At 42.2% G+C, this 16,751-nt stretch overlaps 1 protein-coding gene across 1 annotated transcript in view; it reads left to right on the top strand.

Annotated features, from left to right (window-relative positions):
- Nucleotides 1-7,627: 7,627 nt before the first annotated feature.
- Nucleotides 7,628-16,751, top strand: part of haspin (histone H3 associated protein kinase) — a 66,830-nt gene continuing 57,706 nt past the window's right edge. Inside the window, exon 1 of the mRNA XM_043694296.1 lies at nucleotides 7,628-8,041. Within this exon, the coding sequence (XP_043550231.1) occupies nucleotides 7,842-8,041 (200 nt within the window). The 5' untranslated portion in view covers nucleotides 7,628-7,841. The remainder of the gene's footprint in view (nucleotides 8,042-16,751) is intronic.

The raw sequence follows: 16,751 nt of genomic DNA, 5'->3' as shown, positions 1-16,751 counted from the left end.
CTTTAGTTCAAACGTGGACAAAACAACTTGAGAGGAAGTGAGGGACTGCCCTTGATATCAATGCAGCATTTAACTGAGCATGACATCGAAGTGACCCAGCAAATTAGAATCAATGGAAATCACAGGGAAATCTCCCTGCTCATTGGAGTCAGACCTAGTGGAATTGTTGGTCATCAATCGTCTGAGCCATGGGGCAGCACTGCAGAGGTCCCTCAGGATAGTCTCCTAGACCCAATCATCTTAAGCTGGTTCATCATTGACCATCCCTCCATCATAAGGTCAGAGGTGAGGATATTTGATGACTGCATAATGCTCAGCACCATTTGCAATTCTTCAGAGTCTGAAGCAATTAGTGTCCAAATGCAGAATAATCTGGACCACATTAAAATAGGAGCTAATACAGGTAGTTCTACTGTAATGCAATGATTGCGTTCTTGTGCAACCCTGCATTTATAGGAAAATCACACTTTAAACATTGTTTCTAAAGTGTTGGTGATGTAATCATGTTACAACCCACACATTTTAAAAAGTTCATGGTTCAGAAAGTGTCCCCAACTCATTAATTGTGTTAGTGAATTTGCATTAACAAATGTGTGTTATAGCATAATGACCTGTACATGGCAAGTAACATTCATGCCACGTAAATACCAGGCAATGACCGTCTCCAACCACAGAGAATCCAACCACCATCTTTTGACATCCAATGGTATTACCATTATTGAATCCTCCATTATCAACATCTTGGGGTTACAATTGAGCAGAAACTGAGCTGGACCAGCTAAATGAATACTGTCGATACAAAATAAATGCAAGACTTAGAATTCAGTGCGATGAATAACTTATTTTCAATTCCTCAAAGCCACCTTCAGGGCCCAAATCAGGAGTTGTAATGGAATACTCTCCACTTACCTGGATGAGTGCAGCTCCATAACACTCAAGAAGCCTAACACCGTCCAGGACAATGGAGCCCACTTGATTGGCACCTCATTTTCAATTTGCTCAACATTTATTCCCTCCACCACTGATGCACAGTGGCAACAGTGAATGCATTTTGAAGATGCGTTGCAAGAATTAACCGAGGTTTCATCAAGAACACTTTTCAACACTTAGGAGGATGTGGGCAGCAAATACATGGTTGTACAATCACCTTCAAGGTACCATCCAAGCCACACATTCCTGATTTGTAAATATATCGCTACTTCTTTAATATCGCTGAGTCAAAATCTTGGAACTCCTTCCCACAAGCACTCTTTAAGTGTATCTACACCACATGGACTGCAGTGGATAAAGAAGGAAAAGCACAACTACTTTCTCAAGGGCAATTAAGGATGAGCACATAATATATGACGTTCACATATTATGGATAAATAGCTAAGAACCAAGCCATATAATATATCATAGGAATTGGGAAAACAATCTTGCTATTAGGTAGCAGTCAGTGTTCAAGCTTCACTATTCATTCCAAAAACAAATTCAGTTTGCAAAGTTTCCACTTCAGAGATTAATTTTGAGTGTTCAACTATTCACCCACAACTAGTAACTAAATCCCCTTGTCCTCAGTTCCTTAGCAGTGGAACATACGAGGATGATTTAAATTTCACAAACATAATTTGGTATTCACTACCAACGTGCATGTATGCAAGTTCTTGTCCTGAATTTTTCCTAGTTTTTGCCATGTTATTGTTAATGTATTGTTTAAACTGGAGTATACCCAGCACAAGATTCCATAAGACTATAAGGAGAAGTAGGCTATTCAGTCCATTGAGTCTACCATTCAATGAGATCATGACGGATTGACTAGGGAATCAAGGATTGTGGGGAAAAGGCAGGAAAGTGGAATTGAGGATTATCTCTCAGGAAGGAAATAATTAATTCAACAATAAATTGAGAGATTTGTATAATGGCAGGGAGTTTGCCCATTAGCATTGCAGGTCATGATTGAGACCTGGTCCAGTCAGGGAGCTCTGGCTGACATAAAAAGGTTGAGTGTCAGAAATACTGTCACTCTGCCTGACTGTATGAGGGAGTACGGGAGTCAAGGACTGTTCATGTGTAAATGAAGGGTGTTTTGGTGACAGGATACTGGTCTCTGTGTAATTATTTTAATATAAAAGAAAAAATCTGAATTATGATGATTTCCTCCAACTTTGGAACTTTTAACATTAACTTGAAGTACGCAACATTGAAAGTACTTCTCTTTGTGTTTTTGCCCCCATTTAGTTTTTCGAAGACTTCGAAAGAATGCAAATTAGAGGGATTCTGTTGATAAACTAGCAATTTCCAGTCTTTTGTTGAACAACACTTTTATAACCATTTACCATGTTTGGAATCAATGAACAAAATTCACAAAGCTTCTGAGATACCATAGATATTTCACAGCAATGTCAAGGCCTGCCTTACTTGCTGGATGTGATTTTTGTGCTTATTTGCTTTTGTTTGCAATGAAAACTTGTTTTCAACATTTTACTAAGTCCTGGTGTGCATTTACCACGTAATGGAATAGTGGCACATAAGGAAATGTCCTTTAGTGTTGACTTTATTAAACTGTTTGGATTTTAGAAGAAAGGCAACTGAAGAGTCAGTAATAACTGAGGTACTCATTCTAGATTTGCAATTTAGGTTATCAAGTTATGTTATAAAATTTTTCACAAATAAAAAGCATAACTACGACCATGTGATTGGCAGCAATATTTTGGAGTAATTCCACCCTCTGATGGTCTCGCCCTGAAAGTGGAGCCTAAGGTGCTTCTATTTCTGTCCTACAGCAGAGAGGCTGTCAACCAGGCACCAAACCTTCTGCTTCAGTCAACACTTGTTCTTGGCCATGTCACAGCTGCTGCCTAACATCTATTTTGCAGCCACTGGTATGAGGTTGAAGTGCCCTTTTTTTTGTTGGCTCTGTGCAAATGCAATGGAGCTGCTCCTTGGCTTTTGCTTTCCTCTTTGTCCTGCTGGCTGGCAAGGCGTCAGGAATGACTGAGCTTGGTAGCTTCCACCACCCTGAAGACCCTACAGAACCTTACTGCAGTTTAAGTAGTTTCACTTATGATCATGATTTTAAGGAACATAACTATAAATAATGACTTACTGTACATGGCATATGGATGCAATGGAAGTGTGGCTTTATTGTCAATCCCTAATTACCCTATGTCACTAACAGTGGGACTATTTCCTTGAATTGTGGTAATGGTGTTCACACAATGATTTAGGTTGGGAATCATATAACTTTAAAGGAGCATTAAATGTTGAAATATGTTGTTAAGATTTGTGGGACCTGTGTTTTTAAAAAGTAAAGGCCTTTCCCTATATTTTAAAGGAAGTATTCATTGGCAATAAATGCTTTGGGCATTCAGAGCTCTGAACAGTACTGACATTTTTTTTCTTTCAATGGCTTGCATTTATACAACAGATTGCTTGTTGAAAAATAGAACTTCAGATGTAATTAGGCAAAAATGTTCTGGACAAAGGAACAAGTATAAGCTGGAATAAATCAAAAGTTTATGAAAGGCATAGAACTTAAGCAAGGCCTTGAAATGGGATAGCGCAAAAGAACTTAAGAAAGGAATTCTTATGTACAGGATCCAGATATTTGAAGATAAGTAGTGGGTCAGTTAGCCCAGTTGGATAGACAGCCAGTTTGTGATGCATTGACGCCAACAATAAGAATTTTCAAGGTGTGGTGACCCTCAGGTTAAACCACCACCAGTCGTCTCTCTCTAATAAGAGAGCAGCCTATGTTCTGCTCTGACTGTGGAACTTCTCTCTTTATGTGAAGAGACAATCAATTATGCATGAATTAAATTGAAGTAGGATTATTGTCACACGTACTCACATAAGTACAGTGAAAAGGCAATGAAAATGCTGAAGGAAGAGAATGAGAGTTCGAGGGGCATTTGGTGGATTATAGAAGTTTGTAAGGGATAGGCCATGAAGATATTGAAATAGAAGCAGGACAATTTTCAATCTAAAGATTGGACAACAGAGATCAATATAGGTGTGATTGCTCAATAGTGGTGGGTAACTGGTACTTCATTGGGGTAGCACTCTGGAAATCAAGCCCTGCTGTTCCTGAAGTTGTCATGAAAATAAACATTCTTCATAAAAATATGCAAAATGTCCCTAATTTGCCTGTCTTTTAGACCCAGGTTGACAAAGCATGGACCAACTTTTGTATTTAAAAATAATTACGATTTATTACAAATAAGGAGATTCTGCTTACAGATAAATAATTATGAACTGTTGACATACAACTCTATTGGCTTAAACACTAATCCCCCCCGCTTATAAAATTCTGTGTACAAACACAACACCCAAATACATAAACATGGGTGTCACGAGCAGAGGAAAAGTATGGGAAAGCAGTTCAATGGTCCCTGTCCACAGCATTTGTGGGGATGATCCTTTGGCTTCTCAGGTCTTGCTGCTCCTCGATGTTCCTTCTCCAGGTACTTTTGCTTGCAAGAGGCACAAGAACACTGGTTCACACTTGTATAGTGTCTACAGGTTTCAGGTGTAGTAGCTTCCCCTCAACCTTAAATAATCAGAGTGTAAGCATCACTTACAAGGAGTGTCAGGTAACTTGTTTTTTAAAAGTGCAGTAATTCCTTATTAACCCACTAATCCTTTTCACAATTCTTAATTATTAAAAAGTCTTTGTTACTATTTTGGTCCACAATAATAAAATAATAAGCAGTATTTATAAAAAAAGCTAAATTGTTATATGAAATTAAAATATAGAAAATAGGAGCAAGAGTAGGCCATTTGGTCCTTCGATACTGCTCTGCCACTCATTATGATCATGGATGAATATCTAACTCAATAGCCTGTTCCTGCCTTTCCCCCATATCCTTTGATCCCTTTCGGCCAAAGTACTGTATCTAACTTCTTGAAATCAGTGTCTTGGCTTTGACTGTTTTTTGTCATAGCAACTTCCACAGCCTCATGAAAGACTGGGTAAAGAAATTTCTCTTCACCTCAGTCTTAAACAGCTTGTCCTGTATTCTGTGACTTTTGGTTCTGGACACCTCCGCCATCTCAAACATCTTTCCGACCTTTACCGCATCCACTCTGTCAAGTCCTGTCTTAGAATTTTGTAGCTGAAGGACATTTTAAGGGCATTTCCTTCATTGTGACATAGCAGACTTGTTAAGAAGCTAAGAGCTCATAAGATCCCACACAAATTGACAAACTGAATCCAAAACTGGCTTAGAGGAAGGAAACACGGGGTGATGGTTAAAGGGTGTTTTGGTGACTGGAAGCCTGCATCCAGTGGCATACCACAGGGTTTGATGCTGCATCCAATGTCCCCTCTAAGCTGTGTGGCTGCACTGCAAGGTCCTCTACAGCATTAACTCCTGGTTTCTGAACATTGGCAACTCACACAGTCAAAAAGAAAAAATTAGACGGGTAATGGCTGGGTCCCTTGCTGTTTGTGGTGTACATTAATGATCTAGACATGAATGGTCAGTAAGTTTGCAGTTGACATTAAAATGGTAGCAAAGCCTGAGACTACAACACGGTATAAATGGATTGGTCAGATGGGCAAAGCAGTGCCAAATTGAACTTAATCCTGAAAAGTGTGGGGTGATGCATCTTGGAAGAACCATCAAAGCAAGGGAGTGCATGTTGAATAGTAGGACCCCAGAGATTACAAAGGATCAGAGGGACCTTGGAATGCATGTCTTGAGATCCTTGAAGGCAACAGGACACATAGATAAGGTGGTTAAGAAGGGACATGGGATACTTGCCTTTCTTAATCAAGGACTGAGAGAAAGTGAGGACTACAGATGCTGGAGAGTCAGAGTCAAAAGGTGTGGTGCTGGAAAAGCCCAGCAGGTCAGGCAGCATCCGAGAAGCAGGAGAGTCAACATTTCAGGCAAAAGTCCTTCATCAGGAAGGGCTTATGCCTGAAACATTTACTGTCCTGTTCCTTGGATGCTGTGTGATCTGTTATGCTTTTCCAGCACCACACTTTCCAATTTTGAGTCAATGCACTGACTTTAATAGCAAGGTGGTCATAATTTATGTTAATATGCTACAACTAGAGTACTGTATGTAGTTTTGGGCACCACATTATTGGAAGGTGAAGAAGAAATTTACCAGGATGTTGCCTGCACTGCAGAGAGACAAGAGGAGAGACTATCTAGACTAGTGTTGTTTTCTTTCCAGCAGAGAAAGCTAAGGGGGTCATAAGGGCATAGATAGGTTGAGGAAAAGGGAAGACTGCAGAAGTACTTGGACATGCTAAGCAAGTGTGCAATGAAGTGGGAAAGTGTGAAGTTATGTAATTTGGTAGGAATTGAGACATTGACTATTTTCTAAAAAGAAATAGGCTTCATAAATCTTAAGTAAAAAGAGACAAATCTAGCACAGATACTAGTTAAAGATTCTCTTAAGGTTAACATGTCGATTCAGCCGGTAATTAGGAAGGCAAATGTAATGTTAACATTCATTTCAAGAGGGCTAAATACAAGAGTTGTATTGCTGCAGCAGCTGTATCAGGTTCTGGTCTGACTGCATTTGGAATGCTGAACAGTTTTGAGCCATACCTAAGCAAAGGTGTGCTGGTATTGGAGGAGATCCAGAAGATATAATGATTTCGGGGACGACAGGCTTGTCATGAGGAGTGTTTGAGGACTCTGGGTTTGTACTTGATGAAGTTCAGAATGATGAAGGGGATCCGAATAAATCTTACAGTATATTGAGAAGTCTGGATAGAGTGGTTGTAGAGAAAATGTTTCAACTATTTTGAGACAATAGTGCCTCCACCACACAACCTCAATGAAAGGACACTTAATAACTCAGCTGAGGAGGAATTTCTTCAGGCAAAGGGTAGTTAATTTGTACAGCTCAGAACGCTGCGCTGCAAAAGCCTCTGGAGGCCAACTCATTCATTATAATTAAGACAGAGGTAGATAGATTTCTTGAATACTTAGGGGAATCACGTGCTACTAGGGAGAATGGGGTTGAGAAACATCTATTCAAAGATAGAGGTTAGGTGGATTGGGTTTGATAAATTGCCCATAGTGTCCAGGGAGGTACAGACTCAGTTGATTTGCCATGGAAAATGCAGGGTTACAGGGATAGGGTAGGAGGATGGGATGTTCTTCAGTGTGGACTCAGCCGGCCGAATGGCCTGCTTTTCACATTGAGGAGAAAGTGAGGTCTGCATAAGCCCTTCCTGAAGAAGGGCTCATGCCCGAAACGTCGATTCTCCTGTTCCCTGGATGCTGCCTGACCTGCTGCGCTTTTCCAGCAACACATTTTCAGCTCTGCTTTTCACATTGTCGGGATTCATTGATTCTATATTAGGCATGATCGAATGACCCAAATCCGCTTTCTATGACTTATTAACAAGTTTACCAAGCCCCTTGCGAAACAAGACTGCAACTTCCGGCACGTAACTAACCAGGTGTTGGGTTTCCCGAGAAAACATCCCACCAGTTTTGTGTGCGTTACTGTACATAAACAGAAACTTCCGATAAAATGCTGGAACAGGAAATATCGTATTCCAAATACGAAATAGATACTTAGACAAACTCCAACACGAAATATTTAAATTTACCCAATACCCGGACTGTGGCACTGAAAGATAGAAATTGCTGGAAAAGCTCAGGTCAGAGAAATTAGAATTAACGTTTCGGGTCCTCAGGACAGAAAACACCAACTGTCTGTCTGTGACGCACTACCAGAGGTGAGAGCCAATGAGTGCGCAGCGTTGCCTCCGGGCTGTCCAATCAGGAGAGAGGGAATTCAAACGGCGAGGCGGTTAGTCGATTGATCGCTCGAGCGTAGCTTCTCGCGGCGGCCGAAGCTTCCAGGTTCCCGGCTACTCGCTCGGGATGATGAAGGCTCAGGCCGGTGGCCGCCCGGCTCTGGTACGGACTTACGGAAAATACAGACAGCGGACCGTGAAGGCTTCCAAGTGGTTGAGCCCCGACACCGGCAGAGACCACCTTTTCTCGTCGTCAGACTCCATCGATAACAGCAGCCATTGCAGCAGCAGCGGCAGCAGGAACCCGTCCTTCAAAACCAAAAAAAGGTGCACGAGTTGTCATTTGCTTTTCACCGGGAAGAGCGGGAGAGTCGTAATCCTCGCGGATGTCCACGGAATCGTGATAGGAGTTTGGCTAGGCCGGCGTTTCTGTGCTGCCACTGTCTGAATCTAGCAATGTGTGTGAAATCCCCGGGTCTGCCCCGGTCGAGGCTGTCACTAAATAGTTGCAGAACCACGCGGAGGAAGGGGGAGACGAACAGCCAGTGGATGTGGTCCACATCTGTATCAACATCACGTATACTGTAGGTGGGAGGATGTAGTCCTGCAATCAGCGTTCAGGCAGCTAGGTAGGGAATAAGCAATCAAGACCTGAGAAGTAGCTATTTTTGGATTGCGCGATGTGCTAAGCGAATTAAAGTGAGAGGATAATTCACTGCACTCTGTTGCCAGTTAAAATCATGAGCTCAATCACTTATGTCCATGATTCTCGCTGCACTCTTCAGGTTGTCGGGGAAAGCTACAGTGCAGTATCATTGTAGAAGCAACAGGAGAAAGAAGATTGTAAACATGGCTGGGGGAAAATATGGAGAGAGGCCTTTAGATGCCTGGGGCATTGGGATCATCCTGGCATAGACGAAGCCTCTAATCAGCCTGATGGCTTACACTTAAATAGAGCCTGGACTTAGATGTTTGCTAATTCCATTGTCCAGGGTGTGGGAACCAGGGGGTAATATCACAACAAAATAGCAAACTGTACAGAATACTGTGAGCAGTTTTGGTCCCCTTATTTAAGAAAAGATTTCCTTTCATTTGAGGCAGTTCAGAGAAGGGTCAATAGGATGATCCCTGTATGGAGGGATTGTCTTATGAGTAAAGGTTAAACAGATTAGGACTCTACTCACTGTATTTTAGAAGAGTATCATGAAGGGACTTGACATGGTAAATGCTGAGAGGATAGGAGAATCTAGGACCAAAGACCATCAATTCAGAATAAGACTAATTTAGGTCAATTTAAGACTAAGTTGAGGAGGATTTTTTTTCTCTCAAAGGGTTGTCACTTTTTTGAACTTTTTGCCACAGAGCTGTGGGGACAGAGCCTTGATTCACTGTGTCCTGAGTTGTTAACTTAGATTGGCTCGAGGGTTGAAGGTTTGTATGTTGATTCCCTCTCCAGTATAATGATTTGTCAGATTTATCAAAGAGAAATATGGCTTTCTACCATTTCACTTAGAATTTGTTACTCATGTCTGTTATCATTTCCCAATTCAATGCTTTATCTCTATTTTTACTGAACAATTTTCCACTGTATCAATAGGTGCATTTCTCTACTTGAGGATTGACTTGTATGCATCTAAGTTGGATAGACTTTATTTCTGTTTCATTTCTTCGATTTTCACTACTGCCGAGAGTCATAGAGATGTACAACACCGAAACAGACCCTTCGTTCCAACTCTTCCATGCCCACCAGATATCCCAACCTAATCCAGTCCCATTTGCCAGCACTTGGCCCATATCCCTCTAAACCCTTCCTATTCATATACCCATCCAGATGCCTTTTAAATGTTGTAATTTAAAAGCTTCCACCACTTTCTCTGGCAGCTCACTCCATACATGCACCACCTCTGCATGAAAAAGTTGCCTATTAGGTCCCTTTTTAATTTTTTCCCCTCTCATCCTAAAACTATACCTTCTAATTCTGAACCCCCCCCCCCACCCCAGGTGAAAGACCTTGTCTATTTACCCTTTTCATTCCCGTCATGATGTTATAACCCTCTATAAGGTCATCCTTCGGATTCCGATACTACAGGAAAACAGCCCCAGCCTATTCAGCCTCTTCCCTTCGGCTCAAACCCTCCAACCCTGGAAGCATCCTTGTAAATCTTTTCTGAGCCCGTTCAAATTTCATAACATCCTTCCGATAGGAAGGATACCAGAATTGCACATGCTATTCCAAAAGTGGCCTAACCAATGTCCTGAATAGCCACAACATTATCTCCAAATTCCTACACTTGATGCTCTGCCCAATGAAGGAAAGCATACCAAACACCACCTTCACTATCCTATCTACCCGTGATTCCACTTTCAAACAACTATGAATCTGCAATCCACTGTCTCTTCATTCAGAACACTCCCCAGGTCCTCACCATTAATTGTATACGTCCTGCTCTGATTTGTCATTCCAAAATACAGCACTTCACATTTACCTAAATTCAACTCCATCTGCCACTCCTCAGCCCATTGGCCCATCTGATCAAGATCCCACTGTATTCTGAGATAATCTCCTTCACTGTCCACTACACCTCCAATTTTGGTGTGTTTGTCATCTGCAAACTTACTAACTATACCTCCTCTGTTCACATCCAAATCACTTATATAAATGATGAAAAGCAGTGGACTCAGGACTGATCCTTGTAGCACACCACTGGTCACAGGCCTCCAGTTTGAAAAGCAATCCTCTGCCACCACTCTCTGTCTTCTACCTTCAAGCCAATTCTGTGTCCAAATGGCTAGTTCTCCCTGTAATCCATGAGATCTAACCTTGCTAACCAGTCTACCATGAGGGACCTCATTGAATGCCTTACCGAAGTCCATATAGATCACATCCACCACTCTGCCCTCATCAATCCACTTTGTTACTTTTTCAAAAAACTCAATCAAGTTCGTGAGACACGCACAAAGCCATGTTGACTATCCCTAATCAGTCCTTGCCTTTCCAAATACATGTAAATCCTGTTCCTCATGATTCCCTCCAGCAACCTGCTCACCACCGATGTCAGGCTCACTGGTCCATAGTTCCCTGGCTTTTCCTTGCCACCTTTCTTAAACAGTGGCACTATGTTAGCCAACCTCAGTCTTCCAGCACCTCACCTGTGACTATCGATGATACAAATATCTCAGCAAGGGGCCCAGCAATGATCATTTCCCTAGCTTTCCAAAGAGTTCTAGAGTACACATGATCATGTCCTGGGGATTTATCCATGTTTATGCATTTCGAGGCATTCAGCACCACCACTTCTGTAATATGGACATTTTTCAAGATGTCACCATTTATTTCCCCACGTTCAATATCTTCCATGTCCTCCTTCACAGTAAACACTGATGCAAGGTACATGTTCAGTATCTCCCATATCTCCTGTGGTTCCACTCGTAGGCTGCCTTGCTGATCTTTGAGGGGCCTTATTCTCTCTCTAGTTACCCTTTTGTTCTTAATACTGTATATTTATAAAATCCCTTTGCGTTCTCCCCCTTAACACTATTTGCCAAAGCTATCTGATGCCTCCTTTTTGCCCTCCTGATTTCCATCTTGCGTATACTTCTATTGCCCTGATACTCTTCAAAGGATTCACTGATTTCTGCTGTCCGGACTTGCTTTTTCTTAACCAAAACCTCCATATCTCTAGTCATCCAGAATTCCCTACAACTACCATCCTTGCCTTTCACCCTAACAGGAATATCCTATCTCTGGACTCTCTTTATCTGATATTTGAAGAACTTCCCATTTTCCAGCTGTCCCTTTACTTGGGAACATCATCCCCCAAATATATTTTGAAAGTTCTTGTCTAATACCATCCAAATTGGCCTTCCTCCAATTCAGAACTTTAACTTTTAGATCTGGTCTATCCTTTCCCACCACTATTTTAAAATTAATAAAATTATGGTTGCTGGCCCCAAAGTGCTCCCCCACTGACACCTCAATCATCTGTTCTACTTTATTTCTCAAGAGTAGGTCAGCTTTTTTACCTTCTCTAGTAGGTACATCCACATACTGAATCAGAAAATTTTTATGTACACACTTAACAATTTCCTCTTCATCCAAGCCCTTAACATTATGGCAGTCCCAATCTATGTTTGGAAAGTTAAAATCCCCTATCATAACTACCATAGTATTCTTAGAGATAATTGAGAAACAAACGAATGAAGTGATCTTAATTTCCTGCTGACTATTAGGGGATGTATAATACAATCCCAATGAAGTGATCATCCCTTTCCTATTTCTCAGTTCTACCCAAATAACTTCCTTGGATGTATTCCCAGGAATAACCTCCCTAAGTACAGCTATAATGTTATCCCTTATCAGAAACGCTACAACTCCTCAACTCTTGCTCCCCTTTCTATCCTTTGTATAGCATTTGTATCCTGGAACATTAAACTGCCAGTTCTGTCCATCCCCTAAACTGCCTTACCTGTTAGGCGTCTGAAAGAAATGCAGTCTAATTTATCAGTCCTACCTTGTTCTTTGCTTTGTTCTGCCTGCAATGATTGTTTGACTTGCTCTTTTTCCCAACTCTACCTGTCTCAGATTGATCTCTTTCCTCACTATCTCCCTGCCGCACCCTCCCCCTTTTCCCCTTTCTCTCTCTCTCTACCACATCTCCCTGCCATTATATTATTTCCCTTGTAATTCTGGTGCAATCTGTTCTTCTTGTACAGGTCACTTCTGCCCCACAAGAGATTCCAGTGATCCAAATATGTGAACCCTTCTCCCCTGCACCAGCTCCTCAGCCTCGCATTCAGCTGCTCTATCCTCATATTCTTACTCTCACTCTCATAGCGTCAGGAGTAATCCAGATGTTACTACCTTTGAGGACCTCCTTTTTAGATTCTCTATTCTCCCTTTAGATTCTCATCTTTTTTCCGTTCCTATGTTGTTATTTCTAATGTGTACAATGACCTCCTGCTGGTCCCTCTCTCCTTAGAGAATATTTTGCACTTTCTCCGAGATATCCTTAAATCTGGAACCAGGGAGACAACACACCATTCTGATTTTTCGCTGCCAGCCAAAGAAGCGTCTGCCTGTGCCTCTGACTAGAGAGTCCCCTATCACAATTGATCGTTTGGAACCCAACATACCCCTCATTATGTTCGAACCATTCTCGGTACCAGTAACTTGGCTGTTCATTCTACGTTCCCCTGACAGTCCGTGGGCGGCACGTTGGCACAGTGGTTAGCACTGCTGCTTCACAGCGCCTGAGACCCGGGTTTCATTCCCGCCTCAGGCAACTCCCTGTGTGGAGTTTGCACATTCTCCCCGTGTCTGCGTGGGTTTCCTCCGGGTGCTCCGGTTTCCTCCCACAATCCAAAAATCTGCAGGTTAGGTTAATTGGCCATACTAAATTGCCCATAGTGTTAGGTGAAGGGGTAAATGTAGGCGAATGGGTCTGGGTGGGTTACGCTTTGGCGGGTCGGTGTGGACTTGTTGGGCCGAAGGGCCTGTTTCCACACTGTAATTAATCTAATCTAATCTAAAAAAGAACCCCTATATTTTCCAATACAGCATAGGTGTTTGAGATGGGGGTAATGACAGAAGACTCCTGCATTCCCTGCTTGGCCCTCCTACCTTTCTTGGAGTTAACCCATCTACGTGATTGTATCTGCGGCTTTTCTCTTTTCCTATAACTGCCATCCATCACACCCCTTAGTTCCTGTAAATTCCTTATTGTCTCTAACTGCTGCTCAAACTGATCCGTGCAATCAGTTAGGATTCACAATCAAAGACATTTCCTGCAGACATACTCATCAGTTAAAAGTTAAAAATCGCACAACACCAGGTTTATAGTCCAACACATTTATTTGGAAGTACGAGCTTTCATGATGCTGCTCCTTTATTGTGTAGCTGTGGAGCATGATCATAAGACCTAGAATTTATAGCAAATGTTCTCAGTGTCATGCAACTGAAATGATATGTTGAACCAACCTAGATTGCTGTTAAGTCTTTCATATTTTAAAATGGGTTGCAGGTTTCAGTTCATTAATATGTAGATTAGATTTTTTAGATTAGATTACAGTGTGGAAACAGGCCCTTCGGCCCAACAAGTCCACACCGACCCGCCGAAGCGAAACCCACCCATACCGCTACATTTACCCCTTACTTAACACTGCGGGCAATTTAGCATGGCCAATTCACCTGACCTGCACATCTTTGGACTGTGGGAGGAAACCGAAGCACCCGGAGGAAACCCATGCAGACACGGGGAGAACGTGCAAACTCCACACAGTCAGTCGCCTGAGGCGGGAAATGAACCCGGGTCTCCGGCGCTGTGAGGCAGCAGTGCTAACCACCGTGCCACCCACGGTGTAAATCCAAGAACTTCTTTCCAGTCACATTCTCATGATAATACTCTGTCTTATGATCCTCCTCCACAGCTACCTGATGAACTATAACCTGGTGTTATAATTTTTAATTTTGTCCACCCCAGTCCAACACTGGCACCTCTATATCATAATCATCAGTAACGTGGAAACTCTCCCAAAACACCCATATATGATAGGACGAGCACATCACTCTACTAAAGGCCATCACTGCACCTTAACAATCTGCAGACCCAGTGTTTTAAAAAATTCTCAAGGTCAGGTTCGTAGGAGAGTAGTCTGACACAGAACAAACGACCAAGAGGCGAGTCTGCTAGAATATGAGCATTTAATCCCCGCAGCGTCGCCACAACCAGGTCTCATACTTACAACGGGTCTGGCTTATACTCACTCTACATGTTACCGGAACTGGGAGCCGTCAGTTCTCGTAGAGCGGTTGCCAACAACCCACGCTCGGCGGTTAAACGCAACCCCGGAGCAGACTCACCGAACTGGAGACTTTTCCAGCTGATATACTCTTTTCCAGATATAAACATTCATGTGAACAGCAGAGCAAGGCTAAAAAACACATTCCATTCTGGTTACATACAGATAAGAAGATTCACACGGGGAGGTGTGTAATAAGATTCACACGGGACTAAGCAACACCTCCATTCCGGTTAGATTCACACATGTATTGGGACATAATTTTTAACCGTTTCACCACACCCAGAAAATAGTACCTTCTTATTCCTCTTAAAAAAAACACAGCTCCAGGCTAACTTAAGGCTAACATTTTTAAAATTTAATCAAGAAACAGATGTCAATAAAATATATAATCAAGAAAGAACCCACTCTACTCATTATTGTAAATTTACAGAAAGGCTACTCTTAAAAACTATGTTCCTGTGCAGTGAGCTCTCCCACACAAGTTCCTCCAAGATCAGCCGTGAATTTTTTTGGAGTTCATCCAGAAAAAGTTACCAATGTCCAGAGATACTTGAATAGTGTAGTGATATTATGTATTGTTCTGTTTTCTAGTCCTTTATGAAGTGGCTGAATTCTTCACTTGTGAATTGATGGCCTGGCAGAACCCAAACTGAGTGTCAGAAAGTGCTGGCGACAACTTTTGTCACATTACTGATGATGGAGAGTAGACGGATGAGGTGGTAATTTACCAGTTTGGTTTGTTTTGCTTTTTGTATACAGGACATAACTGGGCAATTTACCACTTTCACAATGTTGTAGCTTTGGTGGAACAACTTGACTAGGGTGTGGGACATTCTTGTGCATAAGACTTCATAGTACTGTTGGGATGTTGTCAGGTCACCTAGCCTTTGCAGTATTTTATGACTTCAGCTGTTTATGATACAACAGAATGAATCACATTGACTGAAGACTGGTACCATGATATGGTGGAATAGAGTCATAGAGGACACAGTGAGGACTGCAGATGCTGCATATCAGAGTCGAGAGTGTGGTGTTGGAAAAGCACAGCAGATCAGGCAGCATCCGAGGAGCAGGAGAATTGGCATTTCAGGCATTTCGAACAATAGAGTCATATAGTATGGAAACAGACCCTTCAGTCCAACTCGTCCATGCTGATCAAGTATCCTAATCTGATGAAGTCCCATTTGCCAGCATTTGGCCCATATTCGGCGCAACCTTTCCTATTCGTGTACCTATGCAGATGCCTTTTCAATGTTGTAATTGTACTCCTCTACCACTTCCTATGGCAGCTTGTTCCATTTTTGTGCCACCTTTCAAAGATACCGGCCACTGCAGCGGACAGCTGGAACTGACAACCGGAAGCGGCAGGTACAAATCATTATAAATGACGGAGGAAACATCACAGAAGCGCTTCAAAGAAGGCTCCCAAGCACTGAGGATGTCACCTAGACAGGGGACGAAATGTCTGCAACACCAATTCCCAGCTCGGCGAACAGAACCACAACAATGAGCACCCGAGCTACAAATCATCTCCCAAACCTTGATCTTGCCTGTTTGTTGTGGAATTACTTTGTTCTATCACTTGTTGCTTATGCTGTTTGGCTTGCAACTAGTCAGCTGCTTGCTTCACCAGTTGTAACTTTATTTGTTTAGTAGGCCTGGTGCTATGCTTGATGCTGCCTGACCTGTGCTTTTCCTGCACCACATTAATCTTGGCTATGCTTGGCCAGCCCACCTGCGCTTCACATTGAATCAGGGTTGATCCCCTTGTTTGACAGTAATGGTAGATTTGGACATATGCCAGAGCATATGGTGGTTGCTGCCGATGGCACCCAGTGGCATATGGATGCTCTTTCTGAGCTGGTTCATCTGTTTGAAATCCATTCCATTGAACAAAACACACAATATGACAGTGAGTTTCCTTGGTGTGAAGACAAAACTCCACCAGGACAATATCAACATTTCTATTTGCCAGGCAGCTTAGATAGGATGAGGTAAAGTATGCTTTTCCCTCTAATTTCTGTTTATTACCTGACACAGATCCAGTCCAGCAACCACAACCAAACCCTTTAGGACTCAACCAGGTCAGTTAGTTGTGGTATTACTGAGCCTTTCTTGGTGATTCAAGTTCTTAATCCAGTGTACATTTTGTGGCCTTGCCATCCTCAGTGCTGCTTCTAAATGATACTTAATATGAAGAAAATTTCATTGGTGAGGCAAGATGTAGGTAGTAATC

This window comes from Chiloscyllium plagiosum, chromosome 1 (assembly GCF_004010195.1).
Source record: "Chiloscyllium plagiosum isolate BGI_BamShark_2017 chromosome 1, ASM401019v2, whole genome shotgun sequence".
NCBI classification, from domain to species: Eukaryota; Metazoa; Chordata; class Chondrichthyes; order Orectolobiformes; family Hemiscylliidae; genus Chiloscyllium; species Chiloscyllium plagiosum.
The sequence above is the reverse complement of the archived record's forward strand: the minus strand, read 5'-3'. Positions and strand labels throughout refer to the sequence as shown.